This window comes from Hypanus sabinus, chromosome 4 (genome assembly GCF_030144855.1).
Source record: "Hypanus sabinus isolate sHypSab1 chromosome 4, sHypSab1.hap1, whole genome shotgun sequence".
In the NCBI taxonomy this organism is placed as follows: Eukaryota; Metazoa; Chordata; class Chondrichthyes; order Myliobatiformes; family Dasyatidae; genus Hypanus; species Hypanus sabinus.
In genome coordinates, this window is record NC_082709.1 from 151,357,751 (window position 1) to 151,377,381 (window position 19,631).

The window sequence follows — 19,631 nt, forward strand, 5'->3', positions numbered from 1 at the left end:
GAAAGAATAGATTCATCAGCATTGGAGTGAACATATGCCATTTAACAGTATGCTGATCATGAAATGAGCTAAGATCTCTAACAATGAATTGAAAATTGAAGGTAATTGTAAATATTCAACATATTGCAGAAATTTAAGAAAAAGCACAGCATTAAATTTTTTCAGATTTTTAAAATTTTAAAAATAAAACATCTGATCATGAAGCATTAATAAGTTTGCAAAGATCATTGCTAATGAAAATCTAACACTAGAACAAGCTTACAATGCTGATTGTTTTTATACTGTACCTTAAGGAAAACTTAAAAGCAGAAGTACAAATACAGTGTACTTTTTAGTCAAAACACAGCATCATAGGTGGAAAGTGAAAGCCTGCCATTGTTTGTTGCTATTCAACAGCTGGTTCAGGTATTCTCCTGATGCTGCTTTTGTTACCCTGCACACATTATAATGATATGTAATAATTTTTATTGTTAAGTACATACTGTATGTGTGATGAACAAGTGTAAGACAGACTTCTTACCAGTAGCACATAAATTCAGAGCCAGAAATGATGGCAATCCCAAGCTATCTCATCATGTATTCCAACATCCGTAAAAATTCAAAATCTGAAACACTTCCTGCCCCAAGTATTTTGGATATATGGTACTCAACCTGTATCACTTTGTTGTGTGAGGGTTATTTGTGGAAAATCAAATTGGGATCTAGCACCAACAATATTTACCTTTATGTAGTACTTTTAAAGGAATGAGAAATCTCTTCACAGGAATATTACCAAGCAAAAACACCTAATAGTGTTTCTATTTATACAAGCAATTTTTCACAGTTGGAGTATCATGCTCAGTTCTGTCGCCTCAATATGGGAAGGATGTGGAAGCTTTAGAGAGTGCAGAAGAGATTTCCCACAATGCTGCCTGCATTGGGGAGCATGTTCTATGAGGAAAGGTTGCATGAGCTAGGGTTTTTCTCTTTGGAGTGAAGAAGGCAGAGAGGTGACTTGATAGAGGTGCATAACATAATAAGAGGCATTGATTTAGTCGACAGCCAGCATTTTTTTCCTAAGACGTAAATGGCTAATACAAGAGGACATAATTTTAAGGTGATTGGAAGAATGTAGAGGAGGGGTATCAGAAGTAGGATTTTTCCACAGAGGATGTTGGGGGCATGGAATGTACTGCCAGTAGTAGTGGTGGACAAAGATACAGTAGGGGCATTTAAGAAACTCCTAGATGGGCATTGATGAAAGAAAAACAGAGGGGCATTGTAGGAGAGAAGCATTAGATTGATCTTGTAATGGGCTAAATGGTTAGCACAGCATTGTGAGCCAAAGGGCCTATACTGTTCTATGCTTTAGTATTCTATGTATGTAAGTACAGAAAATACACATTATTGTAGGAAAGATTATCTAGAAACTATTTGCATAGTGCTACTTTTTCAAGTACTGTATTTTTAAAAGGTGGTTATTTGCAAAATAAAATGTGATAATAACATTCCAGTCACATCACTTCAGGGTCAGATGTGCATGGAGTAACGCAAGTCCCTATTGAATATTTCTGTAGAACATTGTTTGGGTAATTGCATCACCTGTTATTCTGTTATTGTAATGTACAGTTTTCAGCCCAGAGCTGCAAATCCCCTAATATGCCTGTAAATTACCTGACTTATCTCTTTCTCATAGGTTACCCTATCCATCATCTTGCATCAAAATTACCCCTAAACCAAGCTTCTTATCTCATCTAGTCTAGATCTGATTTTGTGCTCAACTCCCAAAACTGCATCATCCTCCAACCCCTAAAATTGCCAACACTCCCTTTTCTGCAATTTCTTCAGGCATGGCTTCACTCCTGGACTTAACCAATACTGGTGTAACGTAAATATATAAGAGCTAATCAGTTGTACTGAATGCTTTGGGTGTGAGGAGCAGCTCAATTTGATATGTCATTTGTTGGTGCTCTGTATGGTAACTCCCTTTAAACTGTACTTCGAGCACCAGTGAATTTTTAGGCTGAGGTTTCCCTTTTTCAAAATGTTATGTTCACCATAGTTACTAATTTCACAAGTTGATTAGTACATGCAGTTTTTAATTCTTTAAATTAATAGTCTTATAAAGGAGTAAATGTCTTTTGCTGAATGCAAGTGAATCAAGAAGAAGTCAAAGATCATAGAAAATCATCTTGTAGGAAATGATTGGAATTCAGTTGCGATGAAGAGGGCAGTTGAGATAGTGGAGATCTGGTAGTGCCTGTGGAAACATTTTGTGGGAAAGGGAAAAAAAAAAATGAAAGGTATGAAATGCAAATATATCATTTTACCAGAAATAAATTTAATAAAATAAATTTAAGCTTTCTATGCACCAAAGCAGGGAAAAGGTTTGTGTACTGTAATTCTTCCAAGTAATGCACTAAGCACCAAGGATAAATTCAAATGAGGAAAGATCACTGAGGAACACAGATATTTCTGAATTTCATACCATTTGTATTTTTTTTTTAAGGAAAGCATGGTGATGTAGATCAATCTGCACCAAAAAATGATGCATCTTCTGCAGTATATCCTCTACCTGGTACCTGGATAACTACCACACCAATTGGGTTAGTTATAGGAACAAAAGGCACAGAAAAGTTGGATACAAAACCTATCTTAGTCTATAAAGCTACGGATCCAGGAACAGGAGAAGTAAGTATGATCTATTCTAATGGTTTCAGTATTTCTACTGTTTTAAGTCCAACTTTTATACCTCCTAATTATCCAATTGCCAAATTTGTTGTGCTTGTTTACTAGCCCCACCCCACCCCAGATTTTCTCATTAGGCTATACTACAGATGCCACCTGATCTACAGAATATTTCCTAAATTCTGTTCTATTTTAAATATTTTCAGAATTCTCTTTTTAAAAACTTCCCATCTACTGCTTTGTTCTGCATCTCCATTTTGACATTTTTATTCCCATATACCATTATTTTCTTCAAGATAAATAAAAATTCAGTGCTCTCTCTTCAGTGGCACCATCAATTTTCTGTCACTGGGAAATTCTTATCTGCACAATAGACAATACCTTTATTCTCTCCACTTCATAAAAATCTTGATTCTGAATTTTCCAGTTCTATTGAAAGGTTGTTGATCTGAAATATTGACCTATTTCTTTTTCCTGCTGAATATCTTCAATATATCACTTAACTATGCTTTTGTGCTGTTGTGTGTATGCTTAGGAAGTTTCATTGAACTAATATAAATCTATTATAATGTTGTGCTTGCAGTTATATCACTAATGGAACCAAATGAAGTAAGAATTATTTTTGGTGAAGGTGGTTTCTTCATAGTTTATCCATCAAAATGACATTGAATATTGATTCATTTATAAATCTGCAATATATGTAATTTAATTTGCAAGCCTGTCATGATTTAGTTATTTACTAATAATTATATGTACTAAATGATTTCCAGTGTAAATCTAATTATCTTTCTATTTATGCTATATTGTATTATTCAATTAGAATCATCAATTGAAGTTTTATTGCTTCATCTTGAAACTGATCGCTATTATAGATTAATTGCTAACACATGTTTGTTATTGCTTTATTGACTTAAGTTTCTATGCTGAGCATGCAAGTGGTAGATTGGTAACAAATGATGTGACTTGTTTCTTCAAAGGGACCTAATATCTTCCAATATTAACAGTTACATTTCTCTAAAATCAATGTGTGCTTATTATATTCAAATTCTATGTCTGTAGCATGCTCGGTAAATTTAATTCTTGACGTTATAAGAAAACAGCTCTGAATTCTCCACTATTTTAAAAGAATATGAAATTCTGATTAAGTTTAATAGGCATCTGAAATCTAATGTAGTAAAAAAATCCGTAATCCAGTATATGCCAAAGTTGACAGGTACCAGTTCAACAAATGTCCAGATAATCCAGTATCTCCCTGTACATCCCCTTAGCAATATCTTGAGTCAGAACTCTAGTTTCCTCAATGCTGTCCTTGCAGTCATCCAGCTGCTTCTCTAAAGTGCCAGTAACTGGAGCCTTCTACTTAATGATGCAGCATTTATTTGAGCTATTAATGGGTATATCTAATATCCTAAACTTCTTGAATCTAATGGCAATGTTAAGGCAGAAGTACAGTTGAATGCTTTGCTTATACTATTGAAAAATGGCAGCAGGACATGTGAAATCACTTAACAAAATAAATATATATTGCCACAGATAATGATTACAAGACAGGACAAGGTAGTTACTGTGTTTGGGAGTGACAACACCATGGTGGAGCATGCTGATGGAACCAGGATTACAACATTCTTTCAGGATGTATCAAACCCAGATGACAAGATGCAAGATGAAACTGGTAAAAAAAAAGGATCTCCTGTAAAACTAGTTATTTCTAATCTCAAGATATTTGATTTGCATTCTTAACCTACTGGCATATTAATATCGCATGCATGTGTACATAAATAGGAATTTATGCTGTATTGGGTGTATGAAATCCAGTAGCTCTGGCGTTTATATCTAGAAAGATGGGAATGCTCTTATTCCAGCATGCTTCAGATTTCCATCAGGAGGTACATTATGCAAAAACAATAACAATTGATAGTTGTGTATTTAATTCAGCAAAACATCCCAAGAGGGTTTACAGGAACATTATCAAATCAAATTTGGCATTAAATAATACAATATTTATATGAGTCCAACAACTTTGTCAACTCAATACTGAAAATGTTGGGAATACTCAGGTCAGGTAGCATCTGTTGAGAAACAAGCAAACTTAGCATGACCTTTCATTAGAAATGGGAAATCCTTGAGGTAAAACTAGACACAGAGAATGAGGGAAATGGGAAAAGAAGGGTGGTCTAGATGGACTGAAGGGTCAAAGTTGTGGCAAGATATTCATTAACTGCAATAATTTCTTTAGGTCAGGGTAGTAGCTTTTAAAGAGGGTACTAAAAAGAGAGAAGTAGAGAGGCAAGTCAAATCTTGGCAACGTTTGTCATTTGCAATGTAATTAAATACAGGTATGATTTTGGGGCAGATATAGGAAAAAGCAAATACCTTTGGCATTCATGCTAGCCTTGTTATTCCTCACAAAAGATATCAGTTTATATTTTCCAGCATTAAATTCCATATGCCTTTGACTTGCGCATTTTGCCAGCTCTTCAATATCATGTTGTAGCTGCAGACTGCTGTCCTCACTGTTACTACACCACCAGTTTTTGAGCTGTTTGTGAACTTAAACTATCATCTAAGTTAATTTACAGATTGTTAATAAATATTGTAGCAAGAGCCCAAACACAGACATCTGAGGTACATCACTGGTCACAGGCTTCCAATTACAAAAATAATTATTGCACTGTCAACCTCAGTTTCTGATACATCTGTGCATTGATGACCATTTCTGGTTTATTCAGATTGCAAGGAGAAAAACATTTTTAATTTTATTTCCTTTGCAGAATTATATCCAGCCAATTTAATTTATTCTCCCTGAAGGCCTTTACCATATATCAGACTAATGATGAACATTGCCAGATAAATCAATCTATCAATCTAGATCCTTTAGTAGTGGTTTTGTTGGATTATCTGTTAATGCTGTCTCATTAAAATCAGCATCAGGAATCATGCTAATTTGTATTTGTGTTTTAAATCTAATATAATTTGCAACTTTTGCCCCAAATGAACTCTTCTCTGCTCTTTCAGTTGAGTTACTAGACAAGTATTTTGTTCCACAAAATGCCATTTTTCATTGAAGTTTACCATTTTTTAAAGAATTTGAGGGAAAACCTGCCATTGTCTTGATCTTTATGAGTTTGATGTTTGACAACTTATCTTAATGTTAATGATAACTGTGATGTTAATTATCTAGATGAGTAAACTTAAAGGTAAGCAGCAAGTGTAATAGAAAAAGGGAAGTCATTAATTTACTCTTAAATATGACAAAAATTATGTTTATTTTCCATTTCAAGCCATTTCTTAAAAGGCTTTTCCTCATTGCAACCAATCTATTCTACCAACAAGAGCTACATGGATGGAAAGTTTAAAAAGATATGGATCAAATATGGACAAATAAAACTAACTTGAATATGCATCTTGGTTGGCATTGTTCTGTTTCTGTGCTGTATGACTTGATGTGTAGGTATGAAGGAGATTGAAGAAGTAGGCTCAAAGCAAAGCAAGATGAGAAATAAAACTGGTGCCAATGTGGAATCAAGAGTCTAGGGGCAGTATGTTCCTGCAGGTTGAAGGGTAAACCTGGCCAGTTTAAGGAACTCTGTCTAACAAGAGATATTGAACCTTAGGCAAAGAGAAAGAAGGAACCATGCAATAGATTTAGCAGGTCAGGGATAAGTGAAACCATTGGGGGCTTAAAAAGATTAAAAAATACACTTAAGGAATCAGGAGGGCAATGAAAAGGTATAAAATGATCAGACAGGTAAGGTTAAGGAAATTCCCTAGGGTTTCTGTAGCTGTATTGAGGGTAGAAGGTTAGCTCGGGAGAAAGAATGACCTCTTAATGATCAGTAGGGCCACTTTTCTCTCAAGCCAAAGAAGATGAGTAGGATATTTAACTTTTAAAAGTCCATAATGTATCTGCCTCAACCACTACATCAGGCAGTGCATTCCAGGTACTCACCACTCATAAGTTTCAGGTACTCACTTGCATTTAAAGTAAGAGGTTCCTTTAAAATTACCACCTCTCACCTCAAATGCATGCCCTCTGGTATTAGGCTTTTCAACATGGAGATGCTGTCTGTGTACTCTATCTATGCTCTCATAATCTTATAAAACTCCATCCAATCTCCACTCAGCATCCACCTCTGCAGAGAATACAGCCCAAGGTAGTCCATCCTCTCATTTTAGCCCATGTCCTCTTCAGGCACCATCCTGGTAACCCTCTTCTGCCCACTCTCCAAAGCCTCAATATCCTTACTATAAGTGGGCGACCAGAACTGTAGGCTAGACTCCAGATGTAGCTTAACTAGAGTTTTACAAAGCTGCAACATAATTTAGTGCTTCAACTAATAAAGGCAAGATTATATCTGCTTTCTTAACCACCCTATCAACCCGTGAGGCCACTTTCAGGGAGCTAATAACTGATTATAAGGAATCAGCATATTTTTGTACCTGAAAATTCATGTTTAACAAACCTTTTTGAATTTTTTGAAGAGGTAACCAAGATGGTAGATGAGGGTAGGGCAACGTATGTTGTCTATTTGTACTTCAGGAAAAGTTTAACAAAGTTCAGCGTGGTAGGCTGATTGGGAGGTTAAATCCTATGGAATCTAGAGAGAGCGAGTTAGATGGCTCAGAGGTTGAAAACAAAGGATGGTGGTTGAAGGTTGTTTCTTGAGTGGAGCCAGTGACTAATGGTGTGCTGCAGGGGTCTGTGTTGGGACATTTGTTATACATTATTTATACAAATTATTTGGATATGAATGCAGATGATGTAATCAGCAAATTTCATGTCATCTACAAAATTAGAGCTGTTGTTGATGGTGAAGAAGATTATTGTAGATTATAGGCGATCTTGAAAGTTAGGGAATTGGGCTGATGAGTAGCAAATGAGTTTTAATACAGGTAAACGTGAGGTGATGCATTTTGGAAAGACAAACTAGTATAGGACTTGCATTATGAGTGGTAGAGCACTCGGGAGTGTAATAGATCAGGGAACCTAGGACTCACGGAAAGCAACACCACAGATAGGCAAGGGACTGAAAAAGCATTTAGCACATTGGCCTTCATCAGTCAGTACGTTGAGAACAGAAGTTGGGACATTATGTTGCAGTTGTTTAAAATGTTGATGAGGACACACTTGGAGTACTGTTCACCCTGTTATAGGAAAGAAGTGGTTAATCTGGAAAGAATGTAGCGAAGATTTACAAGGGTGGTGCCAGGAATAGAGGGTCTGAGTTATAGGGAGAAGTAAACCATGCTAGTGCTCTATTCTTTGGAATGTGGGAGAATGAGGGACGACCTTATAAGGTGTCTAATATTATGATGGGCTTAGATGAGGTGGATGGTAAGAGGAGGGTGAGGTGTCCAAAACTGTGGGATTTAGGTTTTGAAGGGAGGGAATTAAAAGGGACGTGAGGGGGCAACTTTTCCCACAGAGAGTCTGGTGAATATATAGAAGTGGTTGACAGGTAAAATATCAATAAGAGGTACAGGTGCATGGATCAGTACAACTTGGACAGATAGGGGCTGAATGCAGGAAATTGGGACTAGCTGACTAGACAAGTTGGACCAATGGGCCTGTATCTGAGCTGTACTCCTCTATGACTCTGTAACTCAATGTAGCTCAATAAACACTGCGGTATTAGATAAACAAGACAGCACAGATGGAGAGAAATGTTTTGGATATCCACAAGTTTACAGAGACTAAACATGAATCACATTTAGCCATAATAACTATGTGGGTTAAAGATCCAACAGAATTTGAGCTGAGGCAGTGGCAAGACACTTATGCTAACAAAAATATGGCATTTAGTCTGAGAAGCAAAACCATTTACATTATTCAGCCTATAGAATTCTGCCTATAAGCACTTACTTTAAAACCTATTGGTACTAGTTTTCCCATTCCTCCAGGAGGGAAATATCCAGGTGAATAAATATAAATGCTTCTCAAAAGAAAAATAAAACATTTCATTGTCATGCCATATCAGTGAGTTTTTGAACAATGTGTACATTTATTCATGAAAGAGTAATAGCAGATAGATATTAGAAAACCAGATTATCTATGGTGTTGCACATGTTTAGACTAGAATATTTACCTGACGTTGCTGAACAAGCAACAAATAATGTGATGATTGTGATATAGCCAGGAAAAACATGAGAAAGAGTTTGTATGCAACAAATTATTCTATATTAATTTGGATGCAGAAAAAATGGAAAGAAAGATAGACTGAAGAGAATAAGATAGAAATTAAATAGAATTAAAATAGAAAGGTAAAGTCATAAAGTTAAACTTGAACATTTCAAAAATCATCAAAATAATTAGGTTTCTTATTCACTTTTTGGCAAGAGATGTATGATGTTCATCAACAATGATCACATCATTAAAAGACTGTACTTGAACTGTGAGTTGCAAGACTTAACTTTCTACTAATAAGTAATTATTGTGCAAATGTAGCAACTTCATGAAACTCTAGCAGAGATTTTTGGTAAGCTGTGATTTTTAGAAAGTTAAGGCAAAATTGAAATAAATTGGTCACCACAATCCACAGACCAGCTTTTCATATAGTATCCTTATATCAGCATATTGCTGCCTTATTTCCACATTATTAAAAATAGACCATTGAGATACTTTCAGCAAAAACTACTTTTCAAACTGTAAAATTAACCTCACATTCTATTTATGATTTATTAAATTTTTAAAGAGTAATTTTAATTCCACCATGAACTGGGTGGTATGGAAAGACCAGCATGTTGTTATCAGCAATTTTAAATCAATTTTAACTTGATTGACTAGCCTGCTTTCCAATTGTTTTGCAAATCTGGCATCTTGATCTCCTTCCACATGAAGGCTTGAATTTTGCTCAACTCTGTCAGAGGTTTTGAGTGGAAGTACTGGTACATTTCAGGTAGTGTCACAACTACCAGACAAAGGCAATATTTCAGACTTACACCAGGTTCTGTTGGGAGTTTCCAGGCTGTGCTCTGTTTTTGGACTCAGTGAAAGGTTACCTCGATATTTGTGTCTGGGGGTGGAGGGTACTCTCAGATGCTGTGTTTGTTTAGATGATGAACAGGATCTACAAATCTATTCATTTGAACAGGGATTGTACAGTTACACAGAAGGAAGATGAGAATAAGTTGTTTAATATTTAATAATTTAAAATATTTTGAATATTTCAGTTGATCTTTCAAATATGACATTAAAATCTTATTTTATATTTTGTTGTTTTGTATGCTTCTGAACGTAAGAGCCATTATGTTGGCAACTGGAAGCAAGGTTTGGTCAGCCAAAGGCTTTCAGAAGAGTTTCATCAGCAAGATTTACTCTGTTCACATCAACTGATAACATTATTTTAAACCCTGTACATACACAGGCTGCTTCATCTGAGCAGAAATATAAACCTTTCAGATCTGGAGGAAGTATTTTGGGGGAGTGGAGAGTATGGGCAATGAGTGCTGGTGCCAACCCAACTCAGAAGATTTTAGGACTATTTTCAAAGTTGTTCACAAATTATATATAAGTTTGGGATCTCAAGGTATACTCTATCCTGATGGTGTGTTTTCTGTTTACTTGCTAATGCTTTTTGTTACTTTAATCAATATATAATCTTCCCCCACCTGTCTGATGTTCCATAAAGACCCTGTGATATCTGTCTCAGAGGCTGACATCAGGCTGTCTTTCTAGAGGATGAATCCTTGCAAGGAGTATGGAGTATCTGGCTCTGAAAATCTGTACCAGCCATCTTGCGACAGTCAGAAGTTCCCACCTGCTTCAAAAAGGCAATCATTATACCAGTACCCAAAAAGAACAGGTTAAGCTGCCTTAATGGCTATCATTCATTAGCAGTAACAGTACATCTATGGTGAAGAAGTGCTTTGAGAGGTTGGTTGTGACCAGAATTAACTCCTATGTGAGCAAAGACCTGAACCCACTGCAATTTGCCTGTCATCACAATAGGTCTATTGTAGATGCGATCTCATTGCCTCTTCATTTGGCCTTGGATCACCTGCACAAAGCAAATACCTATGTCCAGATGCTATTTATTGACTACAGCTTGGCATTTCACACAATCATTCCAACAGTTCTGATTGAAAAGCTCCAGAAGCTGGGCCTCTGTACCTCCCTCTGCAACTGGATCCTTGACTTCCTAACCGGTAGAGCACAGTCTGTGTTGATCAGAAACAACATCTCCACCTTGCTGACAGTCAACACTGGGCACCTCAGGGGTGTGTGTTTAGCCCACTGTTCTACCCTCTCTACACCCACAGCCATGTGGCTAGGTCAGCTCAAATGTCATCTATAAATCTGCTGACAATACAATCATTGTTGGCAAAATTTCAGATGGACACGAAAGAACATTCAGGACTAAGATATATCAACCAGTTGAGTGGTGTTGTAGCAACAACCTTGAACTCAATGTCTTTAAATCCAAAGAACTGATTGTGGACTTTTGAAAGGGTAAGACAAGGGAACACACAATAGTCCTCATAGAAGGATCAGAAGTGGAAAGAGTGAGCAATTTCAAACCCCTGGATCTCAATATCTCCTAGGATCTAACCTGGTCCCAACATATTGATGCAGCTACGAGAAGGCACAACAGTGGCTATATTTCACTGCATCACCATCTGGTATGGGGAACTACTGCACAGGACTGAATTAAGCTGCAGAGAGTTGTAAACTTACTTAGCTCCATCATGAGCATTAGTCTCTGTAGTATCCAAGACAACTTCAAAGAGTGATGCCTCAAAAAGGTAGTGTCTATCATTAAGGACCTTTGTCACCCAGGTCATGCTTTGTTCTCATAGCTACCATCAGGTAGGAGGTACAGAAGCATAAGGCACACACTGAACGATTCAGGAACAGCTTCACTGCTATTCAATTTCTGTATGGACATTGAACCCATGAACAGTACCTCATGACTTTTTAATTTCTATTTTTGCACTAATTACTTTAATATATATTAAATAGTTAAATTAAGGCATTGATCTTGTGGATAGTCAGTGGGTAACCCTATGTAATTTCTAAAGTAAGTACAGTACATGTTCGGCACAGCATTGTGGGCCAAAGGGCCTGTATTGTGCTATAGGTTTTCTGTTTCTATATATTTACTGTAATTCATGTTTTTTCTCTCTTATTATGTATTACATTGTAATGCTGCTACAAAATCAACAAATTTCACAATATCTGCCAGAGATATTAAATCTGATTCTGATTCTAAAGCTTTCAGTGAACCAAGTTAGGAAGGGAATAACAGAAACTATGAGACCAGTGATCCTAGCAAGTATCCTGCCAAAGTTACAGTGCACTGGCATCAGCCCATTGTTTAATACAATGAGACATTTAATGATTTTGCCAGTGCAACATATGTGAGAGCAAAATTATGAAGAATATACAATTCCAGAATCCTACTAGGATACCTATTGTCACATAAAATTAGACCAATTATTGTGCTTGAGCAGATTCAAAATTGGAAGCCTACTAGAAATCCATCCCCAAAAGTGAATATATCCTTCCTGTAAACCATAAATTTTTCAACAAATATAAAATTCTGGTTTTTGCTTTTATGTTTAAATACAATTAACCGCTTAAATGTTTTCACAGAGGTAATTCCAGAAAAGGTGACCAGGTGTGTTAAATGCATAAAGGTGGAGTGCATGGGATTTGCCACAGTTTTAATGAACTGGGATGAATGCACATGTTCTGCAGTATTTGGAAATGGTACGACCATCATTGCCAATCTTCAGGGCATGTACCAGGTATGGTGGCAACAATATTATTTTTATTTTCAGTTTTTAATATGAGTATTAAACCAAAGCAATGATTTCTTAAGCAAATATATAGCTTATTTTAGTTAAATACTTTGATGAACCTTCAAGTGTTACTTGTGAAAAGAATAGACAATTGGAATGTACATAGCAGCTGTTAGTTCATGATTATCTTTCACTTTTAGTTCTTAGTTAATCTTGAACATCAAGTGATTTTATTCCTCATTAGTTAAAAAAATGGATAGGATTTGCTGTCTTAAGGGTTGCTCACTGAATTCCACACATTGTGGGAGTCATGGTTAAAATCAAGATCATTACACTTCCATCTTTCCTATTACCATTATTTATTTGACTGAAATACAGGTAATCCCCGAGTTATGAACGTCCGACTTACGGACAACTCGTACTTACAAACCAAGAAAGGAGAACGCCGTCTGCCATTTTAAGTCAGATCACAATGCTGTCCGCCATTTTAAATTGGATTGCGATGCCATCCGCCATTTTAAGTCATTGCCATTGACACTGTGTTGAGTGTTTAACTTTGTATTTGTCTTAAATTTTTCTTAGTAAGATTCACCCTGACCCCGTGCCCCCCGTTCCGGTCGGCTGGTGGCACAGTGAGATCAGCGTTGGGCTGGAGAACGAAGGTTCTCGAGTTCAATCCAGTGAGAGACCGCTCCCGTGCCGGGTTGATGTTGATCCAGTGACTCCCATACCATGTGAGCTCACAACTCGAGCTTGTAAAAAAAAACACTGCCACCTCCAGTTTAAGTTCTCACACGGAATATTGTGGAGGATCAAATACCCAAACCCAGCACAGCCCCCACGTGTCCCATTTAACCTGTCTCAGTGTGATGGACTTTCAGACTCCGGGAGTTTTAGTGTGGTGGTCCTTAGGACCCAGCGGACCTCGGGACCCTCCACCCACAGTGTTTCTGTTCTATTGATGGGAAGCGATCGCGATTGAAAATAAAGTGGAAATAATAAAGCGTTTGGAAAGAGGTGAAACGCCATCGGTGATTGGAAAATCAGGCTACAGTCGGTCAACGATCGGAACAATTTTAAAGGATGAAGGATAAAGTGAGAACAATGGAGCATGTGAAAGGCCCTGCCCCGATGAAAGCTACATTTATTACTAAGCAGTGCAGTGGTTTAATTATTGGAATACAGACGTTTCTTAAGTGTTTTATATGCATGGAAAGGTAAAATATGTAGTATATACTAAGATAAGCATTTGACTTACTTTTGCTAAATAATACCGGATGTACTTGTTCCGACTTACGTACAAATCCAACTTAAAGACGGACTCAGGAATGAACCTCATATGTAACCTGGGAACTGCCTGTAGTGTAAGTGAAAGAGGGAAAATGGCAAACAAAAAGATTATCACTTAAAACTTTGTTTGTTACTTTCAGAGTGTCACACCTATAGAGAGTCGACACTAAAATTGCACATTCCCAACATTAGAAATACTTCCTACATGGACATTAGCAAATGGCTAACTTGTCAGATATTTCTGGTAGCTTTATAAAATTGCCAGAAGGAGTACAGTAAATTAGCAGGCCATTGCCATTTAAAAGTGTCTTTCTCCTATGTTCCACCTCACACAATTGAATGTCTCTGACAATATTATTATGAAACTGTCTGCATTTAGTATTGCATGTCGTATCATTGGTACTTACAGGTGCTTGCCAACTGAATCAAACTACATGTTTAGCAAGGGTTCCCAACCTGGGGTTCATGTACCCATCAGTTAATGGTAGGAGTCCATGGCACAAAAAAGGCTGGGAACCTTTGATTTAAAGGATTAATAGTCTGGTATTGCACATGACTTCCTCTTTTGAAGGGAAAGTTGTTTACATTATCCATGTTGATACAGAATGCCAATTTTTCCATAGAGGAATGTTGGTACAGTCAACCAAGAACCCTGACTGTCAAAATACATTCATGAGCTTATGTGGAGCACCAAGAGCTTAAAATGGCAGAAAACCATGGAAGAGTACTGAAAGCATAGAGGCGAAATTTAAAGAGAAACTTGGAAATCAATGTGAGCCTATGAGAAGATACTTGCAAACAAAATTGGACAAAGACATGTTATTATATGTACATGACGGGCAAATATTTGGACTAAGATAAGGGTTAATTATGGAATAAAGGTTATTTAAGTTCAAAGTAAATTTATTATCAAAGTATATACAGGTCACCACATACAACCCTGATATTCATTTTCTTGTAGGCATACTCAGTAAGTCCAAACACCATAACAGAATCAATGAAATACCATACCCAACAGGGCGGATAAACAGCCTGTGTGCAAAAGATAATAAACTATGCAAATACAAAAGAATAAAAGAAATAATGATAATAAATAAATAATAAATATCAAGAACATGAGATGAATAGTTCTTGAAAGTGAATTAATAGGGTTGTAGGAACAGTTCAGTGATGGAGCAAGTGAAGTTGGTTCAAGAGTCTGTTGGTGAAGGGGTAATAATTGTTGCTAAACCTGGTCGTGTGAGTCCTGAGGCTCTTGATGACCTGAGTGGTGGGGTCCTGATGATAATTATAACCCATATGTAGAGGTGTAGTTATGGGCCTAGCTTTTTAATAAGTATTCTGTCTTCAGAGAAGAACGAGATGACACTAATAATATAATTAAGGTGGAAGATTAAATATTGGATGAGATTTTTTTAAAGCAAAACAAGTATTAATGGTTTAAACATATTTGAAAGTGGATAAGTTGTCAGACTGTTAAAAGAAGTATTGGAGGAACTACAGAAGCTCTGAGTATAAACTTATCTAGCTACAACAATGGTGCTAGAGGATTCCTAATATTGTACCATCATTTAAAAATAGCTGAAGTGAGAAAGCAAATAAATACAGTTTTTTAACTTCGATAGACAAAATATTGCAATCAATTTTGAGTAATATTAGAACATATTAGACATCCCACCCTGCAAAAACTCATTTCAGGGAGGTAGCACCACCACCTCCGCCCCCTGCAACCCCATATTCCTCCCTCCCCCCCCGTCGACCTCCAAGGGTGTATATGCAAAATACTCAACAAGGAATATATATATATTCCTTGTTGAGTATTTTGTTGGCAGTCCCAATGCTAATAGCTAAATGCTAATGCAAGTAGCTTTCCTATTTCTTTTGCTAACTTTCCTTGTGCTGTGATGTGGCTTGCTTGGCAGATTGGAGCATTTTGCCAGAAGTCTCAACCTCATAACAGTCTGTGTCAATGAATTTGTTCATTTTGCAAGACATAACGTTAGCTATGCTAATGAACGGATGACACCTGTTAAACTCGCATCAATATGTCTTCTACAGTCATTTAACCCACCATGGGCAATAGAAAAGTCACTGTTGCAAACAGTGCAGCGAGCAACACTGTCATTATTTTTTACCCCTATTAGGCAGGGGTGCACTTTAGTGTAGTCTGGGGTGAAGTACGTTTTATATTTTCTGTTTTTTGGAACACTCTGCCACGGCGCTGCAGGACACTAAACTGAACTGATGGACAATGAAAGGGAGAGAGAGGTCAACTGTAAAGCCCGTCCACAGAGAAAACTGATAGGTCTACTTAGCACAAAGAGAGACCAATCAGGATGTTCTCTCTGTGTTAGGCTCTCGCTACGTTTGTCACCCCCCCCTCCTCCCTCTCCCTCCCTCCTTCAGGTGGGCTGTCTGTATAACAGTACAGTACTGGTCCTAACAGGTCCTTAGTCCCACAATATCTATGCAGACCATTATGCCAAATTTCGTACAGATGGTCCATGTCCCTCCATTCCCTGCATGCTTATGTGCAGCATATTCAATGTACCCATCACATTCCATGTTTAATAATAAAAAAAATTACCTTGCACATCTCCTTTAAACTTCCCCTTTTCACTTTAAACCTATATCCATGTCATTTCTACATGGGCAAAAAGACTAAGTATCTGCCATATTTATGACTCTCATAACTTTATGAACCTTTATCAGGTCTCTCCTCGACTTCAAGCTCCCCAAAGAAAACAATCCAAGTTTGGTCAACCTTTCCATATCGCTAATACTCCAGTCCAGGCAACATCCTAATGAACCTCTTCTGCACACTCTCCAAAGCCTCCACATGTTCGGCCCAAGATGCTTGTGTCAAGCATGATACCTAATTAAACTAAATATCTTCTACCTGCACATGATCCATATCCCTTCATTACCTAAATATTCATGTTTCTGCCTAAAATCCTCTTAAACACTGCTATTATACCTGCTTCCACCAATACCCATGATAGCTCATACCAGGCACCTGACACTCTCTGTGTGGGGGGTGGGGGGGGGGGAAACCTTGCCTTGTACATCACCCTTCAAAAATTTTTGTCAAGGTCCCAGCAATCTCCCCTCAAATTCAGGTTTATTACTACTGACATATCTTGTGAAATTTGTTGTTTTGTGGCAGCAGCACATTGTAATACATAAAATTATACTCTTGAATTTCTCAATGATTAGGGGTAGATTCCGTCAGACCCTGGATACTTATCCACCACCTTGTTCTTTATTAGACTTAGCTCTACTTCTTCCTTGCTCAACATACTCTAGATTATTAGCTTCCATATATAATCTCACTGCCCTCCCTTGTTCTTCTCCTTGGTGAATATCAATGTGAAGTACTCTTTCAGTACCTTGCCCATACCCTCTGGCTCCAGGCATAAATTCCCTCCTTTATTCTTGAGTGGTCCTACTTCCTTCTGCTTTCTTTCCTCTTTTTAATGTACGTACTGTATAAAATATCTTTGGATTTTCCTTAATTCTTCTCATTTTGGCCCTCCTAATTTATTTCAAGTTCTTTCCTGCTTTCCTCATACTCCTTAAGGGCACTGTCTGATGTCTGCTTCTAAAATCTTACATATGCTTCCTTTTTATTTTTATCAAATTTTCAATATTTCCCATCATCTACAGTTCCCTTACCTTGTCATCTTTGTTGTCCTCCTTACTGGGACATTGCCAGACTTGAATTCTGATCAACTGGCCTTTAAACAACTCCCACTGTCAGGCTATAAGAAATATTATAATCCTTAATTCCAAAAGACACAGATATTGGCATGGATTTGTTAAGGAAAAGTTTTGTCTAATGAATTTAATTGAATTTTTTGAGGATGCAAATGGTGTTTGATGTGGGTGGAGCATTTGATAAAGTTCACAATGATTTTATAGACTCGCAACCTTCAACCTGGTCAAAAAAAAGTAAATGCCCATAAACTCCAAAGAAGAAAGGAAAATTGGATCTAAAACTGACTTAGTGGCAGAAAGTAAGGGCAACACATGGCAGATGCTTTTGTGACTGTAAAGCTTTTCCTGATAAGTTCCGCACACATTCCTTTGCTTTTCATAATATTAATAATGGAAATGAAGGTTTACAATTTTTTTTATAAGACATTTATAGGTGGCGCAAAATTTGGCCAGGTTATTGGCAGAGAGGGGAAAGTGACTACAAAAACATAGATGGTGGGATCAGTTGGGTGGTGAAATGAAATTCACTTTGGAGAAATGTGACAATATATTTTTTTGAAAGGTGCATGTGGCAAAGAAATATACAAAAAATGCAGAATATTGTGTGGTGTGGTGGAACAGGGGCCTTGCAATGTTAATCAACAGATAAGAAGCAGATTTTTTTTAAACAAAGCTCAAGAGAAGCTTTTGCATAGGATTCTAAGATTCAAAGTACAATTATTATCAAAGTATGTATGCAGAATACAACATACTGAGAATAGTCTTCCCCATAGACAGCCACAAAACAAAAACACCATGAAAACGATTCAAAAATTCAGCACACCCACATGCAAAAAGAAAACAAATTGCACAAACAGCAACAAAAAAAATAAAAAACACAATATAAAACACAAAATTAAAAGATTCCAGGCATATTCAGTTCAGCTCAGTATTCATTATCTGCAGACTGCCTGGATTCGAAGATACCCAAAATAACAACAAAAAAAAAGCAATCAGAAAGCAGAAACACATAGTAGTATGAACTACAGAATCCAATCCACAAACTACATAGAATAATCCTTTCCAAGACCCAGAACCTGGCATCATCCACTGATAGGACTGAGAGAGAGAAAGAGACCATTCAAACACAGGGACCCTCCTCTGGCATCAGTGAACAAGAGGTGGAAAGATGGCACTGTACACTCTCTTGTCTTCCACACTCGGCTCAATGCTTTCATTCTTCCTCAGTGCCTTAATTGGCAAGATCTGTGAGAAATGGAGCTCTCCAGGCTTATTGATCTCGAGTCTGCGTGCCTCACAGAGCACCCCCCAACCCCCCCTCGGAGAAAGCAAAGCACCAGATAACTCAATGAGCTCGAAAACACACCACCAAAATGCTGAAGATAGGCTCCAACAGTAGCAGAACTACATATGAAATAAAAAGATGTAAAAGGAATGAAAGAAAGAATTTCTTGAACCATCTGGGGGAATATCACCCTGGTCACATTATCCACTGGTGCCATCTTCTTCTGGAAACCAAAACCAGAATGTAGCCAAATTTTAGAATATAAAAGCAGTAAGGTAATGCTGGAACTACATATATCTGTGGTTCTATCATAGCTTGGGTGCAATTCTGAGTAGCACATTATAGGGAAAATGTGATTGTACCGGAGAGGGTATAAGGAAACTTGAGGATGATGAAAATTGTGTAAAGATTTATCAAGGTGGGTTTATTTTCTTTGGAACAAAGGAAGACTTAATTGAAGGGTTTGAAAAAGAAGTTCCCAACCTGAGGTCTACAGATCCCTCAGTTAGTAGTAGGGGACCATGGCATTAAATGGAAAGGAGCTATTTCCTCTAACAGAAGAATCAAAACAAAATATTGGTTCAAGGGTTAGAGGTAAAAATGGGAATCTGGTGGTCGTCTGGAGTTCACAGCTTGAAAAGGCAGTAGAGGCAAAAACTCTCAGCACCTTTAAAACACATAGAGGTGTAGTCCTAGGCAATACACAAAATGCTGGAGGAATTCAGCAGGCCAGGCAGCAGCTATGGAAAAGAGGAAACAGTCTATGCCTCGTGCCAAAACCTTTTATCAGGTCTCACCCCGAGGCATTGACTGTTTGCTCTTTTGCATAGATGCTGCCTGGTCTGCTGAGTCCCTCCAGCATTTTGTGTTTTGCTTTGGATTTCCAGCATCTGCAGATTTTCTCATTTTCATAATGATGTGCACACTAGAC

General features: G+C 37.3%; 1 protein-coding gene across 12 annotated transcripts in view; it reads left to right on the top strand.

Moving 5' to 3' along the window:
- Window positions 1-19,631, top strand: part of spag17 (sperm associated antigen 17) — a 319,560-nt gene that overhangs the window by 169,054 nt on the left and 130,875 nt on the right. For all 12 annotated transcript variants that reach the window (XR_009511839.1, XM_059968399.1, XM_059968400.1 and 9 more), the window contains 3 exons: window positions 2,489-2,670; window positions 4,201-4,339; window positions 12,260-12,414. Coding sequence is in view for 11 of the 12 variants with exons in the window: in XM_059968399.1 (XP_059824382.1) it covers window positions 2,489-2,670; window positions 4,201-4,339; window positions 12,260-12,414 (476 nt within the window). In the remaining variant the exon portion in view is untranslated. The remainder of the gene's footprint in view (window positions 1-2,488; window positions 2,671-4,200; window positions 4,340-12,259; window positions 12,415-19,631) is intronic.